A 19,223-nucleotide genomic window follows, 5' to 3' on the forward strand; every position below is an offset into this window, starting at 1 on the left:
TATTCCTTTTGTACTCAACATGAACTAACATAATGGTTTTGCTAGTCTCAAACTCAATTAGTGAAGAAAGTGCTAATTGCAAACTCTGTCTGTTCCCTATTGTGCAGCATTTGTACATCCTGACTCAGTTTAACGATATTAAAATCTGATTTGATCTGGCTGTGCTAAAATATACATGGCAGGAAGATAAGAGAGCTGTGGAACAGCCAGCGATTTGAGATCAGAAAGCTTGGCTGGAGAAGAGACAGTCTGGATCAGTTTCCCTCACACCAGCTGATCACAGATCAGAACTAATGAGCGCCTCGTGATTTATTAACCACTTTCTGCTTCAAAAAGACAAAGAGAGGGAAAAAAGGGGGAAAGAAACTAAAAAAAGGGGAAAAGAAACTGATGAAAAAAGCGAGCAATTCCAATACATTTTACTACAGTAATCCTTCATATACTGTATATAAGCCTTACAGCTTTCCCAAAGAAAATATATTTCCTTACACTCTAAAAAATGCTGGGTTAAATACAACCCAGCGCTGGGTAAAATATGGACAAACCCAGCGATTGGGTTGTTGATAAACGGGACATTCTGAAACGAGTTAATTTGGCAGTTTGGGGGACCAAGTTCAATTTACACCTTATTAATAAAGCATATACCATTTACAGACAAGCAGAATATAGCCCAGAATATGAACGCAACACGCTGAGTTGCACGTTAAGCATTTTATATCTCAAAACGTTATGACTGTTTATCTCGTAATTATGACTTAAGTCATAATTTCAACTTTTTATCTCATAATTTTGATTTACTAAGTCATAATTTCAACTTTTTACCTCGTAATTATGACTTTTAAAGTCATAATTTCAATTGAGTAAATCATAATTTTGACTTTTTATTTCGTAATTATGACTTAAGTATGTCATCATTTTGACTTTTTAAGGAATTCATTTTTTTCTTACGTGGCGGAAATGGGCTTCCATACATATTGTATGATACATAAGGAATTGCCACTTTACTTATATATTTACTTATATATCGTGATGACATTTTATATTAAACAATGCACTTGATAATATACAGATGTACATGAATAATAAATAAATAAATATTGAGAAATTACTTGAGTTTTTTAATAAAGCTGTTAAATGTAAAAGTTTAGTGCAGTTTTTGTCCTCATTGCTATATATTTTTCATATTTATTAGCATGGTCCATGCATATATTGCAGTATATTGAAAAAATATAAGCACTGGTTTCCCAAATATGCAAATGATTATTTGAATACTGTCTATATATTATATACTGTATGTATTATTTTATATTTTTATGTATTACAACCAGTCAAATTTGAATTTCTACAAAAATTGTGATTGTTTTCAAACAGGTTTCCTAAATACTCTCCCTGTCTGCCATTGGTCGACAAATAAGTTAATTCTGCTTTAAACTCACACCATTGGTTAAGCTGTTGCTATGTCAGGCTGGTTAAAGGCAGAGTAAGTGATTTCTGGTAGCCAATGTTGATATTCTGGAAAGCTGATCCGATATTTACACAGGTCCTACTTATTGCCTTATCGTTCTGCAGACGTTTTCCTCTTTTGTTTTTTATCCGCCATCTCTATCTTTCTGTCGCTCGGCTCGGCTAATGTCCGTCCCATGCACTGAAAGCTCTCTCCTCCACATCACGAGTAGACACGCCCCTTATTGCTGATTGGCTACAAGTTTGTTTTGCTGTTCGGCCCGAATCAGTTTTCTAAAGTGTTTTTGAAAAATCACATACCCTGCCTTTAAGATTCTTCAACAAACAAAGCAATGTTTTGAATGCAGCACAGAATCACAAAGTGTATACTTTCCAGAGAAATTAACCTACGAATGACTTACTTATAGCTGTCTCTGCTTATTAAACTAAGATAGGAAAGAATATTTTAACATCAAGAAAAAAAAAATCACACACTTCACCTTTAAAAGCAAACAGTACAAACAGGAGATTAAGGGAAAGCCCCAGTTCCTCATGGGAACTCCCTGGCTGAGAAACTCCACTTTCTGGCTTTCAGAAAACAAGCCATTCCAAAAGTGTATCACACTTCCTTATAAGGAGACAGGCCAGACTTGACTGTGGGCATTTCATCTGTAAAATCATGACCACAGAAGCAAAAACAATGATGAATTATATCATTTTTGGTAAGAAAATATTTTTACAGTTGAAACCACACAGACATTTGAATTGACATTTGAGGACTTCTGAAGTTGCCAAATTATTATATTAGTCACTAGTGTGACTGTGCAGTTTTATAACGGTCAAGCCAATTTAAAGTCTGCTGCAACCACTGTGAGAAAGTGTTCAAACCGGAATCCATATGACTCCAGAGGAAAATGTGTCCTCAAGCCAGCTGACTCTGCAAAACATATCCTCTGCTTGTTATTTTGAATTCTTCTCCATTTCTACTCTTTGTTTTATTGGATGTTGCATGTTGTTTAAGTGTCTAAATATATCAATAGACTAATAAAATAATGCATTTCTCATTATATCACATCCTATGATCTAAAATGTGAAGTAAAAAAAAAAAAAAAAACATTTCATGAATGTATCTTGCTGGCAAGAACCCAAATGTAACTACGTTTTCATAATTCTGTCATGGGAAAGTCTGGTATGTTAAAACTTGTTCATTTTGCCCAGAGTCCATCTGTGAAGTATGGACCTCAGCTTAATTTTCAGAGCTAATTAAATTTACAAAGAGTGTGTGTTTTATTACACCAGAGCCTGTGTGTGTGTGTGTGTGTGTGTGTGTTGGAAGGGACAGTTCTTGCCTTGCCCTTGGCTTGCATAGAAGGAAGTGGCAGAAATCTAATCTGCCTAAACCTAGTGCAAAACTCACTGAAGCTTCTCGTGCTAATTGCGTTGAATTAAACAAGCGTCAAACATGTCTGCCTGTTTCCTAAAGCTGTGACAGTTGTGTTCATCCTAGCATGGGCTTGTTATGGTGTTTGGTGGCTGTTTCAACAGAGTGTTTATTTTGCTTTATGTGCTTGTAGGAAGTTGATTACACAGGATTTTTTCAGTGTTTTTCTTAAAACAATTTGTCATTTGCGGTTCTTCGTTTTCTGGTCTGCACAAATAAAGCATCGTGCATTAATATTTTTCTTTATTCTGTCTATTTTCTTGTCTCTTTCACCCTTCTCTTGCATATCAGTGGACAACAAAAATTCACAAATTGGTCAATCATTAAAACCACAACTGCTCTTGTGTGTCTAAGGCTCAAACGCCATATGGTGCAGGTTAGCCAGGAGGAACTAAGACGTTGAGCAGACAGATGCGCGATGGCCCAGTCAAAGCAAACACAAATGTGGGACGGCAGGTTTCGCAGGGCAAAGTTCTACTTCATCCATCAAACTGTGGCTTCCTCCCACCATCCCATCCCACGACACCTGGTTGCTCCGAAAGCTCCTCTAAAATTCCATTAACCACAGGTATAATTAATTCACATTTTCATGAAAATTGTATTACTGCCAGCTGAGAGATCTATAGGCTCCTCGAAGACCTCACATTTATCACCCAATTTACCTAGTGGAATTAGCTGGAGTTATTTTTAGAACTTTTTTTTATCATTTTTAAAATTATGCATGTGCCTGAATGGTGATCATGTGCTTCTCTTTCCTTAACTTAATCTAATAGGTGGATGGTTTGAAAGTGGGACGAATATTTAAAACACACACACACACACACACACACACACACACACACACACACAGAGAGGAAAAGAGAGAAAATTATATCATTTGTATCATAGTCGAGGAGATGAACCCTACAACAACAACAAAAAAACAAGAGCTTCTTTCTTTCAACCACCTGTGATATAATGGTCACGTTTAACAATCCAATCAGTTACAGACGGATAAAACTTAACGGATAAAACAAGTCCAGACCATTTATTTTCTCATTGAATATACAGTTTCACTTGGAAACATATCACATTATGTTTAAAATATGTTACGAAAGTTAAAGTTAATTTGCTATACTGTACGGCTGAATTTTGGAGAAAATTAACCATGGAAAAAAAAAGTGTAATAACCATTTTTTTTGGCTTTGATTGATTGCCATTTGTATAACCACAGTTCACACAGAGAGGAAAAGAGAGAAAATTATATCATTTGTATCATAGTCGAGGAGATGAACCCTACAACAACAACAAAAAAACAAGAGCTTCTTTCTTTCAACCACCTGTGATATAATGGTCACGTTTAACAATCCAATCAGTTACAGACGGATAAAACTTAACGGATAAAACAAGTCCAGACCATTTATTTTCTCATTGAATATACAGTTTCACTTGGAAACATATCACATTATGTTTAAAATATGTTACGAAAGTTAAAGTTAATTTGCTATACTGTACGGCTGAATTTTGGAGAAAATTAACCATGGAAAAAAAAAGTGTAATAACCATTTTTTTTGGCTTTGATTGATTGCCATTTGTATAACCACAGTTCTACTACAAATACTATGGTTAAACTATGGGTAGTGAAAAAAAAAAAAAATTGCCGTTACCATGGTTAAACTACAATTTTATTTATAGTAAAACCATGGTTAATTTACATGAGGGAAGAATGGTCATACAACTATATTTCCGGTATGAGACAGGCAACAGGTCTGTTATCACGATGTTCACATAATGTTTTGTTGATATTAAACACAATAAGACAACAATAAGCTCACTGATGACAAAAGAACATCCTGTTCGTCTTAGAAATGGATTTTCTCTGACATGAATTTAGCATAAATTCTATATTGCTAGCCTTTGGACCTCTTTCACATTAGCAGAAGAGCTTAATGTATCCAACGTACACCTGGATCCATATTTAATTGCGAGAAAATGATATCAAAGAAGATATTTTAAATGCTTCAAGCTAATTACATGTAGGCACTGAAGATGGTTTAAACTCTAAATCATAAGAATGTACCTAGCGCAGGTGTGATGCTAGCAGGGTGGCCTAGCTTGACACCAGCTCTGCAGGCTTTGTCAGTAGAGACTCTCATGTTAATTACAGTCCCACTGTCTAATTACTCATCAGCTGGCAGGAGAACAGCACCCGTCTCAAAATAGCAGCAGCTAATCCTTTAATTGAAGAGAGAACCAAATCTAAGCAAAACAATGGAGAGCGGACATAGCTGCGTCTAGATGACCATCGCTAATGGAAAGCATATGTAGATGACATTCGAAGGCAAACAGGATATGGCCAATTGTGTTGTTTCTGGAGTGACATTTCGCCCCTAAGTCTCCCTCATTCTGGCTCTATCCTTCGTTACATTCAACCTTCCTCGATGAATATATAAGAGTCTGAGAGGAACTTTTTTCTCAGAGGAAGTCTGTAATTAGTGCCTGCTTGATGGCCCTGGAATTCCAATCTGTTTTTGTAGCAAAATGGGTCGGCGACTTAAGGCAGTGGCACAGGGGATAAGAATAAGAGGGTGGGGTGGTGTCTCAATCATTGTTTCCATCTACAGCCCTGGCACTAGGGCTGTGACGGTGGCAGATTTTTACCACCGCGGTGGTAATGGACCAACTACCGCCGGTGGCGCGGTGTTGATATAAATAAATATACATAAATATATATATACACTATATAATTAATATTAATATTATATATATACTGTATAACATCCGATTTAACTCGCCAGCTCGTGTTTATTTTAGCACTTCAGTCAGTGAATACGCAGCCTGCAAAACACTAAAATAAATATAAAAGAAATAATACCGTTAAACAAGAAAGTAGACTAAATAAGAAAGTTAAATTCTGTGCGGCGCGACAAAATACTATAAAACTCATTATAATCAGTGATGCTACACTGGATGCGGCACGACACGACTAATCCCCGACAGTAAACTGCCTTGTTCTATTTATGAGGTACTGACACAAGAGTTCAAATGTCCTGTGTAGACACTAGACAGACTCAACCTGTTGCAACGCGGTGGTGTCGCGTCCGGTGTAGACACGGTTCACTGTTCCACTACTGTTATTACTGTTATTACACTTGTATACAAAACTTCGTATTATGCTTGTTATAGAGTGCGTGACGTCACGTGCACTACCGCTGGTGGCAGTAGACAACCGCAATGGTAAGCGACCACCGCGGTGACGCGGTTGTCACGGCGACCGTCACAGCCCTACCTGGCACATTCCCTCCTCACCTCCATCAATCAAGCTGACGGCTTCCCGTTGAACTGGCCGACACAAAACCTGGTTGGCACTCTACAGTTCCAGACTTGAAGACATCGTCCTTATTGTTTTGAACACTCTGACCTCTTGTCAGAGATGCTTTAATGAACAAAATGAAGGTAAACATCCTCTCCAGTGATGCGAAGGAGAAAAGCCCTCGCGTTCCTGAATCAAGCCCTGATCAAAGCATTTAGCAGAACAGCAGGACAGACGTATGCAGCGGGTTTATAAATGAATCGCTGCGTATTCCAAGCACCGCTGCATAAAGGCAAGCGGCTGATGCGTTTCGGTAGACCTGTGGACGAGAATGATTGCGAGGCTGAGATTAATGAAACAGAACATGATCTATAATGAGCAACTTCTATTCAACCATTAGGAGCTAGACAGGGGCTTTCAACTATTGACAGTTGACTTTTTCCCAGATCAAAATGCATAATTCATAAAAGTGCTTTGATGCTCCTGGAGTGGATGAGCGTGCATTTATTGCATCACTTGCAATACGCCACATACTGCATTGATGTCTACCAAAACAGGATCTGTTCTGTGTTATGCCAAGCTCTCCACGGGACTGAAAATCTGCCATCCATAAGAACCTTCACAGCGTCTTTTGTTTTAGGTTACGGTCTTCTATAAATCGGAAGTCTTTCCTTGAGAGAGAGTTGAAATGTGTTGTACAGATGTAGGTATCTCGGATTGTCACGCTTTAACACGGTCTTCCGATTTAAACTAGGCCGTATCCATAAACACAGTACACTGGAAGTTTTCAGAGCCAGATTCCCCTGTTCTGCAAGACTTCACCCCTTCTTTCATTCATCATACGTCTGAACGGCCATTTGATTTTCAGCATGGCACAAACCCTTGTAAACGGACAAGCCTGTGTAGCCCACTGGCTTAGCTCAAGATCTCCTGACCCTCGACTAATTATCAGGAGTGGCAAGCTGGGAGCATTAAACCCTGAATCTAATTTGAAGCTGCATTAAGATGCACGACAAACGCTGTCTTTTTGACACCTTCTGGGTAGAAAAAAACTGCAAGAAATGGGGATTTTTAACAAGGAAGAACCGGCCTCTATGAATAATATAAGTGTCGGCTGTAAATTACATTCGAGAGTGTAAATGTAATAAATAATGAACTGATAATATGCGTTGGAGGACACAGGAGCGAGCGAGTTGTGCGTGCCAAGTGGACTGCGCCATTAGATGGAGAAATACTGTTGTGGTGGGTCATGTTGCTTAATGGAAGCGAAATGAAGAATTCCACTCTTTTAATAAAGCTTGTTATAATTAAACTCCTCCACAAGTGCCGGGCACGAGAGAGAGAACGAGCGCAGGACGTCTCCAAATTATAAATCATTCATCCTCGGCGGGGTTCCGCCTTTGTTCCCTTGGAAACAGATGTGCGGGGTTCAACTTTGACATCTGATTGGCGGAAAGGGATTTACAGGGGCACGGTACATGGGAGCTGAAACAGAATACGTTTGATTTGCTGAAATTTCGCCCACCAAAAAGAGTACCCTTCCTCTAATCAATACCCTTTAGAGAATTCCAGGCGGCTGCAAAATTGTGCTCTCTTCAGCTCGATACCTCACTGTGGGAGGCGAGTCATTTAGGGTTTCATTAATATCTGAAATGACTAAACAAGTTCAGCAAGCCAAGAGTGTGAGCAGTTGTAAAGTCTACTTAATTATCCTGAATAAAATATGAAGTGGCAACTGTGAAATGATGTGGAACCGATTTGGTTTGGGTGCTAGAAGAGAAATGTTCTCTGATCTTTTAGACTCATTTAAGCCACATAAGCAGAATGTTTCTTTTCTGAAGACTTCCCATTGGTTGGATACAAAATAAAACTCAGTAGCACAACAGCATGTCAAAACCGCACGCCAAACATTGATAAATATACTGTCATCTTACGAACATGAGAATGCTTCACTTAAAGTGATGGCCTGTAAAACGAGTAGAGGCTAATTATCGACTGCTTCTCAAAGAACATCCTGGTAGAGTGTTAGGATAGTTCATTGTGCTCTGTATAACAGTCCCGATCAATACCATATTGACAGAGACTGGTAATCTATAAGCATAATGAGTCCATCTAAACAAAGAAGAACTTTGAATTACTATGATCAAAAGCACTTGAGAAATCGGCTACAGTTACAATCCTCAACTCGATCAGACTCCACATTGTATCCTCAGGGCTCTACTTGTGGAATTTCTTCCTAAAACGTGGGTCAGAATTTGTAGCCACTGGGGAAGAACTTGTCTCCAGTTCCTCAGGAAATGCGTACATCTCGCTTTTACATCGAAGCGAAGAATCAAACATTGTGGTTCCTCTTCTCTGCTAAGTTGAGGCACCGTCCTCTAATTCAATTAGTTTCTGGTTTAGAACACAGACAATATTTTGACAGCAATAAGGAAAATCTGCTTAACAGGCCTCCCCTAGCAAAAACTTGGCTGTGGGTCATGTCTGTTATTAACCTCCTGAGCAGTCTCTTTGGCCCAAACTTTCCAGTCAGGCAAAGATTATAAAACAAGTCTGGGTTTTGAGGGTACCCTTGAGGTTTGGGTCACAGAAAAACCCCCAAGTGCAAGAAAAGGCCTGCAGAGGTGCTGCAATGTTTGTGTAATCAACACAATGACTCCTGCCAAATGTTTTTCACAGATTCATGCGACTGAAATACACACGCAAATAATGTGTTGTCCATGTCACTGTCCTTGTGTGTGGCCACATTCCTCAGAATAAGTTTTAGGTTTCTTATTGTCTCTCGGACATTAAGATCATGTTAGACACACCCAGATGCATCTCATAGACAGTCTTTGTTAAGGTTACAAGCATCTGTTGGCCAGGATGACTCACTGGGGCCAGAGCGAACCAGTGCATTTGGGTTTTAACATTCCATGGCTTTCAACCAAAGGGCAAAATTCAACAGATGTTGCTGCTGGTCTTCGAAAGAGAGCCAGTGGCAAAAGCATCTGCAAGGCTGCCTGATAGAGTTGAAGTCAAATTCAGCTAGAGAAAGTTTCTAACTCAAAAATCATAAAAGTGTGAGGGAGTTTCAAACTTTTCGTCTGTAGACTCGACTTCTCTATTCTTCAAAATATATCACAGAAGTTTCTATTCTCTGCCAAGGACAAATCCCTCCTCCATTACTTACTCATAATAAACTGCTATCTTCAGTATACACGTGTGAATCGTACAGTACCTGGATCCATTCTTTGTTTGAGTCCTCCGCAGGGGTCCAACCGTTCTCAGGGTTGTTGAGTCTAGATCGTTCCGGAGACCAGCTGGGGTTGTACTGGGATGAGGCCATGATTTGATCAGAATGGATTTCCCCAGTTTCCATACCCAAAGGCTCAGTGCAGTCAAAGTCTGAGGAAAGCACAGAGAAAAATAGGGGCGGGGGAGTTGTTAAAATGTCATTTCACGATCTAAATAAAGAATACATCAGATCACGACCCAAACTAAGGCCTTCCTCTCGGGAATGGGCCACTCAGAGGCAAAGTACCATAGGTTTCCATCTCTTAGCACCAGAATAAAACATACGCACTTTTCTTTCCCACAGTTTAATGGATGCACTGTGGGAAGTGTACCACATTAAGACGCAAACCTTTATTCATAAAACATTCAGTTTAAGCTCTTAAGTCCAGCGGCGAGAGAAGTCTTGAGGTTCATAAAAGAAGTGCTTTCTGAAGGTGCACAGTTAAATGGCACACGGGAAGGCCATTTCCCCAGCGTCAGCACTTGGAGGAATGGAAAGTCAGAGACGTCTCTAGCATGTCTGTGTTTTCAGACGGAAGGAGAGCAGGTTGTATATCACTCCTCATGCCATGCCACCCAGGATAAGGGCATTGCTGATTGTTTTGTGACGTTATGGGGCAGTCGTTTCGAGGCATGCTGACCGTGTGTCTGAGACAAGCAAAGTTCATGCTTTGACCCCCAAGGGTCTTTTTCCAGACGCTTCGGCACAAAATTTAGGACTCTGAGACAGTGAAGGATGGGGAAATGTTGAGGCTGAGGTGGGAGACATGCTAATTTATTTACAACAGGTCACAGACTCCAAACAAACACAGTTTTAAATGTAAGGAAATGCATGTTGAAACAGGGTGAGCTCGTGTTACCTAATATAACAGTGAAAGGTTCAAGCAGGTCAGATATGCACATACACAAACAACACAGCCCAAACATCCAGGACTAAACACATGTAGCAGATGGAGAAAACATGCGTGTTAGATAGACAGTAGTTTTATTTGTTTATTCAAAACCTAGTGATCTGCCTTCCTAGAGGCACAAATTTTTGATACCGTCTAAGATACTTATTTTTGTTTAAATTGTAAGGCAGCATTTATTCTTTATAAAGTAACCAATCACAGAATGCATTTTGAAAAATAACTGTAAAAGAGAGTTTAACTGCCTATATAACTGTACATTTAATTCAGGATGGAAAAGTATTAATACTATTTTATCCAATATCCTTACAAAAATATACCAGAGTAGCCATAGATGTTTTCAACGTACCAATATATTGTAGAAATTTGTAAAAGTATTTTTTTTGTGCATATTAAAAATCACTTCATTAGCTTAGCAACTCGTGCTAGCACTAAACTCAAAATCAAAAGTGATTGTTGAGTCTTTTATGTGCTTCTCATGAATTTCTCTCTTTTACCCTTGAAACCTCAGCTCAACTTAATCTTAACATGACTCATTCTCTTTTGTTCTGTTTTATCTCTCTATCTCTTCAAGCCATCTATCCACTTTCCACCCTTTCATTCTTTAGAACAATGACTGAAAACAACCAGATCTCTCGTCTGATTACATCTGGCATCCGTCACTGTTCGATCCGACTCAGCAGAGACCATAAATCTATGACGGTTCACTGACAAAATCCTTCGCATAAAGACTTATTGCCAATGGCGATCTCCTTCCTTCCTGCAAAGCACAATATACTGGTAAACATGTCAAACTGTGAGAGAAGCTGCCACAGAATGTAAATTTATGGAGGCAATAAATAATTGATAGACTGCGACTGTTGGGCAAAGCCCCTGCTGTGAACACACTGAATGTATTCTTGAGCATGAGCTGGGATGGCAGAGATGTAGTAAACACCTTGATGTGTTCTGAGAGCACAAGCTGAAATATAACACGGTACACCAGTTCACAACATTAATGGCAATATGCACTTTATGATATATACAATATGTATCCACCTTAAACTGGTATGAGCTGCAATTATACTGGACATATGTCGAATCACAAGCACCACTACTTGTCATGTTGAACAGGGTAGGTGACAAAGACAGACGGTGGGAAAGACAGACAGAGGAGGAGTAAGAAAGTGTCTAAGGATAGTTTTGAATGCATAGCGTGATTGCGGGTGAGGGTTGGTGGTGTGTTCTGAAATTAAATGTTTAGTTGGAGCATTTCTTAAATTGGGGTGAAGAGGTGAACCCTCTGGGTGAGCTGGTTTGGAAAAAAAAGAGTAAACCAATCCCCATAAAGCAGGGCAGATGAGTCATGACTCTTAACACAATCACTTAATGAAAGAGGGCCACAGCTGAGCGGGCCGTGGTGATTTAATAACTTCCCATGTCATATCATGTTGTATTTGCATGTGAATGTGGGTACACATCTGTATATGGGTTTATACCCTAATCAACAGGGTGTGATTCAATAACTTTGGCTACAAACATTCTCAAAATAAAGTTCTCATAATGCCCTTTAACCTAGATTTTTTTTTTTTGATTTTCTATAAGTAGATTTTTTTCAGCTTATACTAACTTTGGTTAAGAAAACTGGACCTTTGCCTGGTTTATAACAGTTATTATTAATTATTATTATTTTTTTTGTAATTTCTAGAGGTTTTTGAAGTAATTACGTTTCACCAGCCTTCATTCACCTTTCAAAACTGGTAGAAATTCCAAAACTGGTAGAACAGGCCTTTCTATCAGCTATGGAGCACCAATGGTTGAATGGTTCGCAGAATAACAATTTGACTTTCTTTTTTTTTTGCAATACAAGTTTATCTAAAGTTTGTGTTTATTAACTACTGAATCTTAAATCTTGAACACAATATTGACATAGTGAATTAATCGCACAACATGACTGGTTGTGTGATCTTAACATGGTGATCCATGTTATGCACAATAAACAACCTCTTCTAGGATGCTGATATTACTGGAGACTTCATCTCATGTGAATTTAGTATTAATTTCATGAATTATTTCATGCACTTTAAACATTGCAGTATTGACTTACCGTCCGGGACTGTCCTTTCCAGCACAGTAAAATTAGCTGAGAATCCCTCTTTTGCAATAGCACTGTCTGTGTTGATTGTCAAAGCCAAGATTCCAGTGTAGGATATGATCCGTCCTGGAGTATTTTGTCCACAGTATCTGCCAATGTATGGACCAACTGTGGAAACAGACAAAGATAGAGGAAAGAGAGGCATGATAGATAGGTTTAATAATCTACTATTCAAGCCATTCTATCACAGCTGATCCTGAAGTGTGTGAACGTCAAGGACAGTGTGATTGGTTGACCTTGTATAACTGCATTGACTGAACAAAACATTCTCTCTACACCTTGCTGTTGATGAAAATTAAGAGGGCAGTGTCTGTTTTGTACGTGTCTATGACCTTGGGTTTCTGTTTTCAGTGGCGACCATAGATTCCTGCACTTATTGTTCATTCCAGGGCCACTTTAATGTGACTTCCCAGAAGCCACTTTAAAATAAAAAAACGTGTAGGAGTTGGAAGGGACAAGAAGGAAGGAACCAAACACAACTAAGACTGTAAATTAAGAGGTATGCAGTACATTCAGCTAAGAGAAGGAAATGCTTTGAAGCTGTATTGAAAAAGAGCTTTTCATACTATATGCACATGTCTTTTGTCTTAAGGCCACTTTTAAACTTTGGTTTAAGCAAACTTGTACCATGGTAGATTGCGGTGCTAGAATGTAAAGGCAAGTTGTTTGGCAACAGACAACCAATTATAAATGGCCCCAGTGCTTGCCTTATTAATTATGCATGAGCTTTGAACAACCACGGAAACTTAATTTACACTGAAATTACACATTTGTGTGCATTTTTTGCACACAGTCAAAAAAAATTAACCTAGTAAAAATGCAAATAGCAAGATTAACCCAAGGTTTACAAATATACATGCAATCTCAAAACCCGAGTAAAAGGTCTAATTACTGACCCAATACAAAATAAGAACCACACGAAACATCTGGGATTATGTTAAAATTTACCACAAATTACTGAAATATTGGCTTAACAAGAAACTGCGATTGGCTCTTTGAGAAGATGCCCATTACAGTACAAGAGATTAAACAGATCTGCCAGCTTTGTGTGTGTGTGTGATATAAAACAGATCTACGGGTTTACATGAATCTTAATCTTCATAAGAATTTATCGAAACAGGTGCATCCAAGTGTGCATAAATGTGTGCGCTTGTGTGTTGAGACAGCTCTGGGTGTGGTGAAGCATCCGGATTATCTGCATGACTCAACAGGGCTATGAAATTTTAAAGAGCCTCTCCATGAACCCATCCAGCATGTCTGCTCTGGTGGAGGAGGAGGGGGCTTTATAAACCTCTGCCAGGCTGCGACTGCCTTAAAGTGGGCGGCCAGTGGGTGATGGAGGGGTGGGCTGAGGGCTCGAAGTCATAGAGGCTTCTGTCTCATGCCTCGCAGCCTTTCCACACTAATGCACTTATTGATTGTTGTGGCTCCACAGGTAATGCAGATAGTGTCTGAACCCGTAGAGACGAGTTACACTGAGGCCCTAAGGCACCAGGACTTTCCCTTTAAAGTCTTGTCTTCAGCCTCCCTCTTGGCTCTTTCTCTGTCGCCGTGCACTTGTGGGGACACCTTTTTATTGTAGATTTTTCAACAGAGGCTGCTGGGTCTAAAATAAAAGCATGCAACCTTTGTCCCAGGTGCTACACTTTCCTCAGGCCTACATGGATTTTGGATTCACAAAAAATTCTGTAGGTTTTTGGAGAAGTGGGAGAGCATCATTCACAAAGTTCTACACACCCCTCACTTCCTGAGTTTGCTTACGAAAACGATAAGAGTGCAGCATTCTCAGCACTTTTTTAAGAAATAGTTCACCCAGAAATGAAAATTCTGTCAGTATTTATCATAATTATCTTGTTCCAAACCTGCATGCTGTTGCCATGGAACACAAAACAAAAATTAAGGAAACCTAAAATAAACAAACAGCATAGGACTTTCCGCTGTTTTCCTTCAAAATCCATCCAGAAAATTCCACAAATTCCGAAAATGATTGCGAATTCTGTCTGGACCTGCCCACAAAATACTTTGTGTAACCTTTAAAAAACAATTATTTAAACAGACTTCCTTTAATCATAATTGCGACAATAGATTCACAACATATCCTCGGAAGAATGCTAAAACTAATTTAAAAAATTTTAACTGATGAGAAAGCTCAAAAGGCTCAGTCTCAGATCAAAGGTGTCATTTGTTCACGACTTCTCTCTTCCGTCAAGACAGAAAAAAGTCGATAATGAAGTGGAAACTGAATAAGACCTCTGGTCCTCGCAGACTTCCTTCCCGCTTTGAGCTGAAATCTTCCTGTTGGGCTTCTGGGTGTGTATAAGCAGTTCAAATACACACGCACAAATAAAAACTGTAATTTTCTTGGGAGAACAGAATATTTCTGGTGTTATGACAACAGTCTACATTCCAGAGTCCCTCAACCTGAACTGCCCGAAACAAACCACAGTCTAATGTCCAGAGAGACGGGATAAAGAGCTCTTACTAACATGTTCTCAAATACACTTATATATCACATTTGTGGATGTAAGAGTATGTGTGCGAGGTTAAATATCTTATCGACACTTGGCCATGCCTAGGAGAGGTTTGTTTTGCATGTGAAACACAGCAAATGGATCGAGGTCAGGCGTCTGTTCTCCCCTAGAGATCAATCATACGGCATTGTTATTTAGTCATACCGTCTGGCTTATCTGTCAAAGGCCATTTCCAGAAGGCCAAAGATGAGACCCTCCCAATTACTTCTGCTCTGACCATTGTTTAGTTTCATTTTCCAGACTGCCTTCTTAAGTATTGAATTGTATTATATTGCAATTTATGCAGCTTGTTGAGGAAAGGCTTGCTATTACTTTTCTATATGATCAGATTTACAATTTTGAAATAAAACTGGTGCCATCTCAGATAAAATTTGCAAAAATAGTTCCTTCAGGGTTACAATAGCCTGTTACTGTGGCAGTATGCTTAAAGGAATGACATTGTACCTTATTTAAGATCCATAAGCAGTACCTTAAGGGTACATATTACTACTCTAAGTCCTAATATGCACATTTTAAAGGTAGATAAGGCACGAAGTTGACCCTTTATGGGTCCTGCCGTGACAAGCTGTTGTATCCCTAAAGGTACAATTTTTGCAAATTTTTTGTCAACGTGGAAGAAAATCCCCTCCCAACCACCTAGTACATTGTTTTGGTGTGGTTTGCATAGGACACTCAAGTTTTCGTCAGAAAATGTAAACTCTATTTTACATCGTAAAGACCTAGTATACATTCTTGTTATCTGATGTCATGTCATGTTTCTGTAGATTGAAGTTTATTGTTGCTGGTCCTTTGAAGTGTGAGTATTTGAGAACCAATGTGCAAACATCATCCACTAAATGATCTTTTGTTTCAAACATTCAGATTTTCCTGTTTGGAGCAACAGATCTCTCCAGTGACTCACCTCCAGGGAAGCCGTCCCAAATCTCCAGGCGGTCGTAGCGGCAGAACACTCCAGTGGGTGGCTGTGTGTCTGGCTCCAGCTCAAAGCTCTCGAACTCCAGAACGATCTCCGACATCTTGGGAGCAAAGATCATGAACGTGCAATCCAGGTTGTTGGGGTACTTCTCTGGAAAACCCGGCGACTTGATGACTCCACTGCTGGAGGTGAAGTTCCTGGAACATTCTGGACCTGAGGTGAACACAGAGAGCAAGGAAAAAGTTAGGATTTTTTGTTTGTTCACTGAGGCAGATGGAGTAGGGGGAAAAAAACAAACATTGAAGAAAGAACACGGTGGTCTGTGTTGTTTTGCTCGATGATTGCATGGTTTATGGGCCGTGGAGGAGGCCCACCCTGCTCGGGATATGGCTGCTGCCTGATTTCTTGGATGTGTGGGCTAATGATAAAGACGAAACGAGACCGAAAAGAAAGTAAAAGCCCATATGAGCCCGTACTTATTAAATGTTACATATGCACTCTCTGCTGTATGGTTGGTGCTTAAAACAACACAATTAAGAAATAGCAAAATGTGGCCATCATACTTTATAAAACTCACTTTCTACACCCTTTAGAAATGCACACACACTTTTATATCATGCAGCAAGTCAAAACATTTACGCAGAACTCCCTGGTGGACTAGTTTGTTGATGCAGTGTGTTGTTGAAGTTCACACATACATCACTACTTTGCACTTACACAACGGTTGCTCGGCTAAAGCTGTTGTGTGATGAATAGGCTCAGAGCTCTAAGAGTAAATACGCTCTTGTTACAGAGTGATGCATATAGGATCACCTCTGGATCATCAACACTCAACATTACGTTAGCACTGCACCTAATGTAGTGTGGAATCTTGTGGTTATTACTGCGGGTGCAAAAGTTTAAAGATCATGAACCAGAACAGAGATGACAAATAAGGATGTCACAGTGGCTAAAAACCAAACCCATATTACTTACCTCTTTAAGTGGAATACAAAAGGGTAACTCTTGAAGAACTCTCAAACTGCTTTCTTGCATAACAATTGGATGGGGACCATGGTGCATCATTAAAATGGTCTGTACAACTTCTGTTCTAAATCATCTTCTAAAGCCACAGATCAAAATGTAACTAATTTTTCATTGAAAAACTCTCACTTTTCTTATGTGTAAGAGAGCAGCTTGGACATTCTACTACATATCTCCTATTTTGTTCTATGACAGAAAGGGGCTTTGACACAATGGAATGTAAATTATGTCAGAATTTTCATTGTTAGGTGAACTACACCTTTTTAAATATTATAAATGGACAGTCTAACAAACAACTCTCCAAAGGATGGGACGATTATTGAAAAAAAAAAAAAAAACGTATTTTTCGCAGCTTTAAAGGGATGTTGAAGAGCATTTTCTTTTATTTTGGAACCTTGGGTGCATAATTTAATGTCATCAAAAACTCTACCACAAAACCTGTTAACTGCTTCTTTTTATCTTTCTTTTTTATTTCTTTTCCATTTTTCCTGTGCTCTAAAGAAAATGACCAGCACGGGAATTTGAAGCTAAAGTGAGTTGGCACTACTTGGTTGGTTTTTAAACAGCAGGACATAAATTCCACACTTTTAGTCCTTTCACAGAGCTTTAAAATTCCAGACATTTAATATTGCAGTTTCTTTCATAAATAAGAAAAAAAAGGTGTTGCAGTCAATGAACGTGGCCTTCCCAAACTCTACAGGCCTCCATTCTAATCTACTGGAACCTAGGGTGTCAGCAATTACACATGAGGAGAAGGTGTCACATGGACAGGACAGGGTAATTGCACAAACACTTTGGGGTTTAGGGTTGAAAACTGTCAGCTGAATGGTCAGCAATCAGTGTCTCTGAAACTTTCCAAGTTGAAATAAAAGTTACTAGGCTTATAAAGAAAGTCAAAGGAACTATTTGATGATGGAGCCAAAAACTTTCAACTTTCATCTTTAGTTTTTGAAAGTTGCATAAGTTCCAGCATCAACAGATAGACACACTCAATTCTGTAGACTATTCTTAAGATAATCTTCTCACAGAGGAAAAAATTCTGTGGCTGTTCCACAGGCAAGAAGGAATTGCATTTTCCTTTTGCAAGATAAGAGCACATTTCCACTGCACCAATTCTCACTCTATTTATAAAGTGCATGCTATAACATTATCTTTTTTAGCAAAACAACCCAGAACATACTCGAAGCAAGAACATGAAAGCAAATGCGTTGAATTCCGAAATATGTCAGAATCCATTTCGATTGACAGCATTGTCATAAAGGGGCGCTATAGTGGGTATTACTGCTCAGTTTCCTTGTTTAGTTATTTTTGATGACATTTGATGGTCGTCCCATTGAATACTAATGCAAGAATACATATTAAGTATTGTTTACAATGTGTTATTGGCACACTTGTGTAGTTTTAGTGCCTCTCTGTGGATGACGTAAATATAGAGTGTGAAATATTATAGAGAATTGTTGGTCCACTAACTGTGTAGCTTCGCGGCTCTTCACTGTGACTGGCTTTGTAATGCTTCACTGCTGTTTACAGATTGCGGTGGGATTCTAAGGTTTATATGTGTGTGCGTTTGTGATTATGCGTGTCTCATATGGATTCAGAGACATGTTGCTATTGTCGCTAAGCGCAAATGCTTAAAACATCCACACATTCCCATGTCTCTTGGTTTGTTTCTGCAGTTATTTGCAAGTAGTTGGGAAAAAAAAAACTTTACAAGAGAAAGACTGGGGAAAACTGAGATGAGAAACGGGAGGGAGCCTCAAGCCTGTAAACTCAAGCCAAATAAATAAAGCTTTGTGAGAGTCATCCAGCTTTCTCTGTCAGTTTCTTCCCGCTCACAGCCACAAATACTTTCAAGTCGCTCTGAACTAAATTTATACTTAAACACCAGAATTTATGAGAGAGTAGTGAAGTGGTATTGAATAAACACAGGCTTGATTCATAGCAGCTAAGCGCTAATTCTGACATTAACGGCTAGCTTTTGTACGATTTATTTTGCTTTTCCACACTAACGTATATACACAGGGCTTATCTTTTCAATGTGGTGAAGTGGCTGATGGCTTCGCCTCTGTGGAATATGCTGTTTATTTAACAGGCCAGAGGCAATGCTTGTTAAAATGATCGCTTGCAGGTAGTGCAAACAAACCCAGCAAAGTGTCAGAGATTTAATCCTCATGTTCTGTTGAGATTAACTTGTTGTTACTGTTGTTACGTTTGGGGTCTCCCCATGAGACCTCAGTGATGTATATCTAACAATACAAC

At 39.1% G+C, this 19,223-nt stretch overlaps 1 protein-coding gene across 1 annotated transcript in view; it reads right to left on the minus strand.

Moving 5' to 3' along the window:
* The window catches only part of LOC107713916 (neuropilin-1a), a 64,961-nt gene that overhangs the window by 21,667 nt on the left and 24,071 nt on the right, over positions 1 to 19,223 (minus strand). Inside the window, exons 4-6 of the mRNA XM_016519574.1 lie at positions 15,927 to 16,154; positions 12,447 to 12,602; positions 9,397 to 9,563 (exon numbers count right to left, since the gene is read on the minus strand). Of these exons, the coding sequence (XP_016375060.1) occupies positions 9,397 to 9,563; positions 12,447 to 12,602; positions 15,927 to 16,154 (551 nt within the window). The remainder of the gene's footprint in view (positions 1 to 9,396; positions 9,564 to 12,446; positions 12,603 to 15,926; positions 16,155 to 19,223) is intronic.

This window comes from Sinocyclocheilus rhinocerous, unplaced genomic scaffold (genome assembly GCF_001515625.1).
Source record: "Sinocyclocheilus rhinocerous isolate Xijiao unplaced genomic scaffold, SAMN03320098_v1.1 scaffold642, whole genome shotgun sequence".
In the NCBI taxonomy this organism is placed as follows: Eukaryota; Metazoa; Chordata; class Actinopteri; order Cypriniformes; family Cyprinidae; genus Sinocyclocheilus; species Sinocyclocheilus rhinocerous.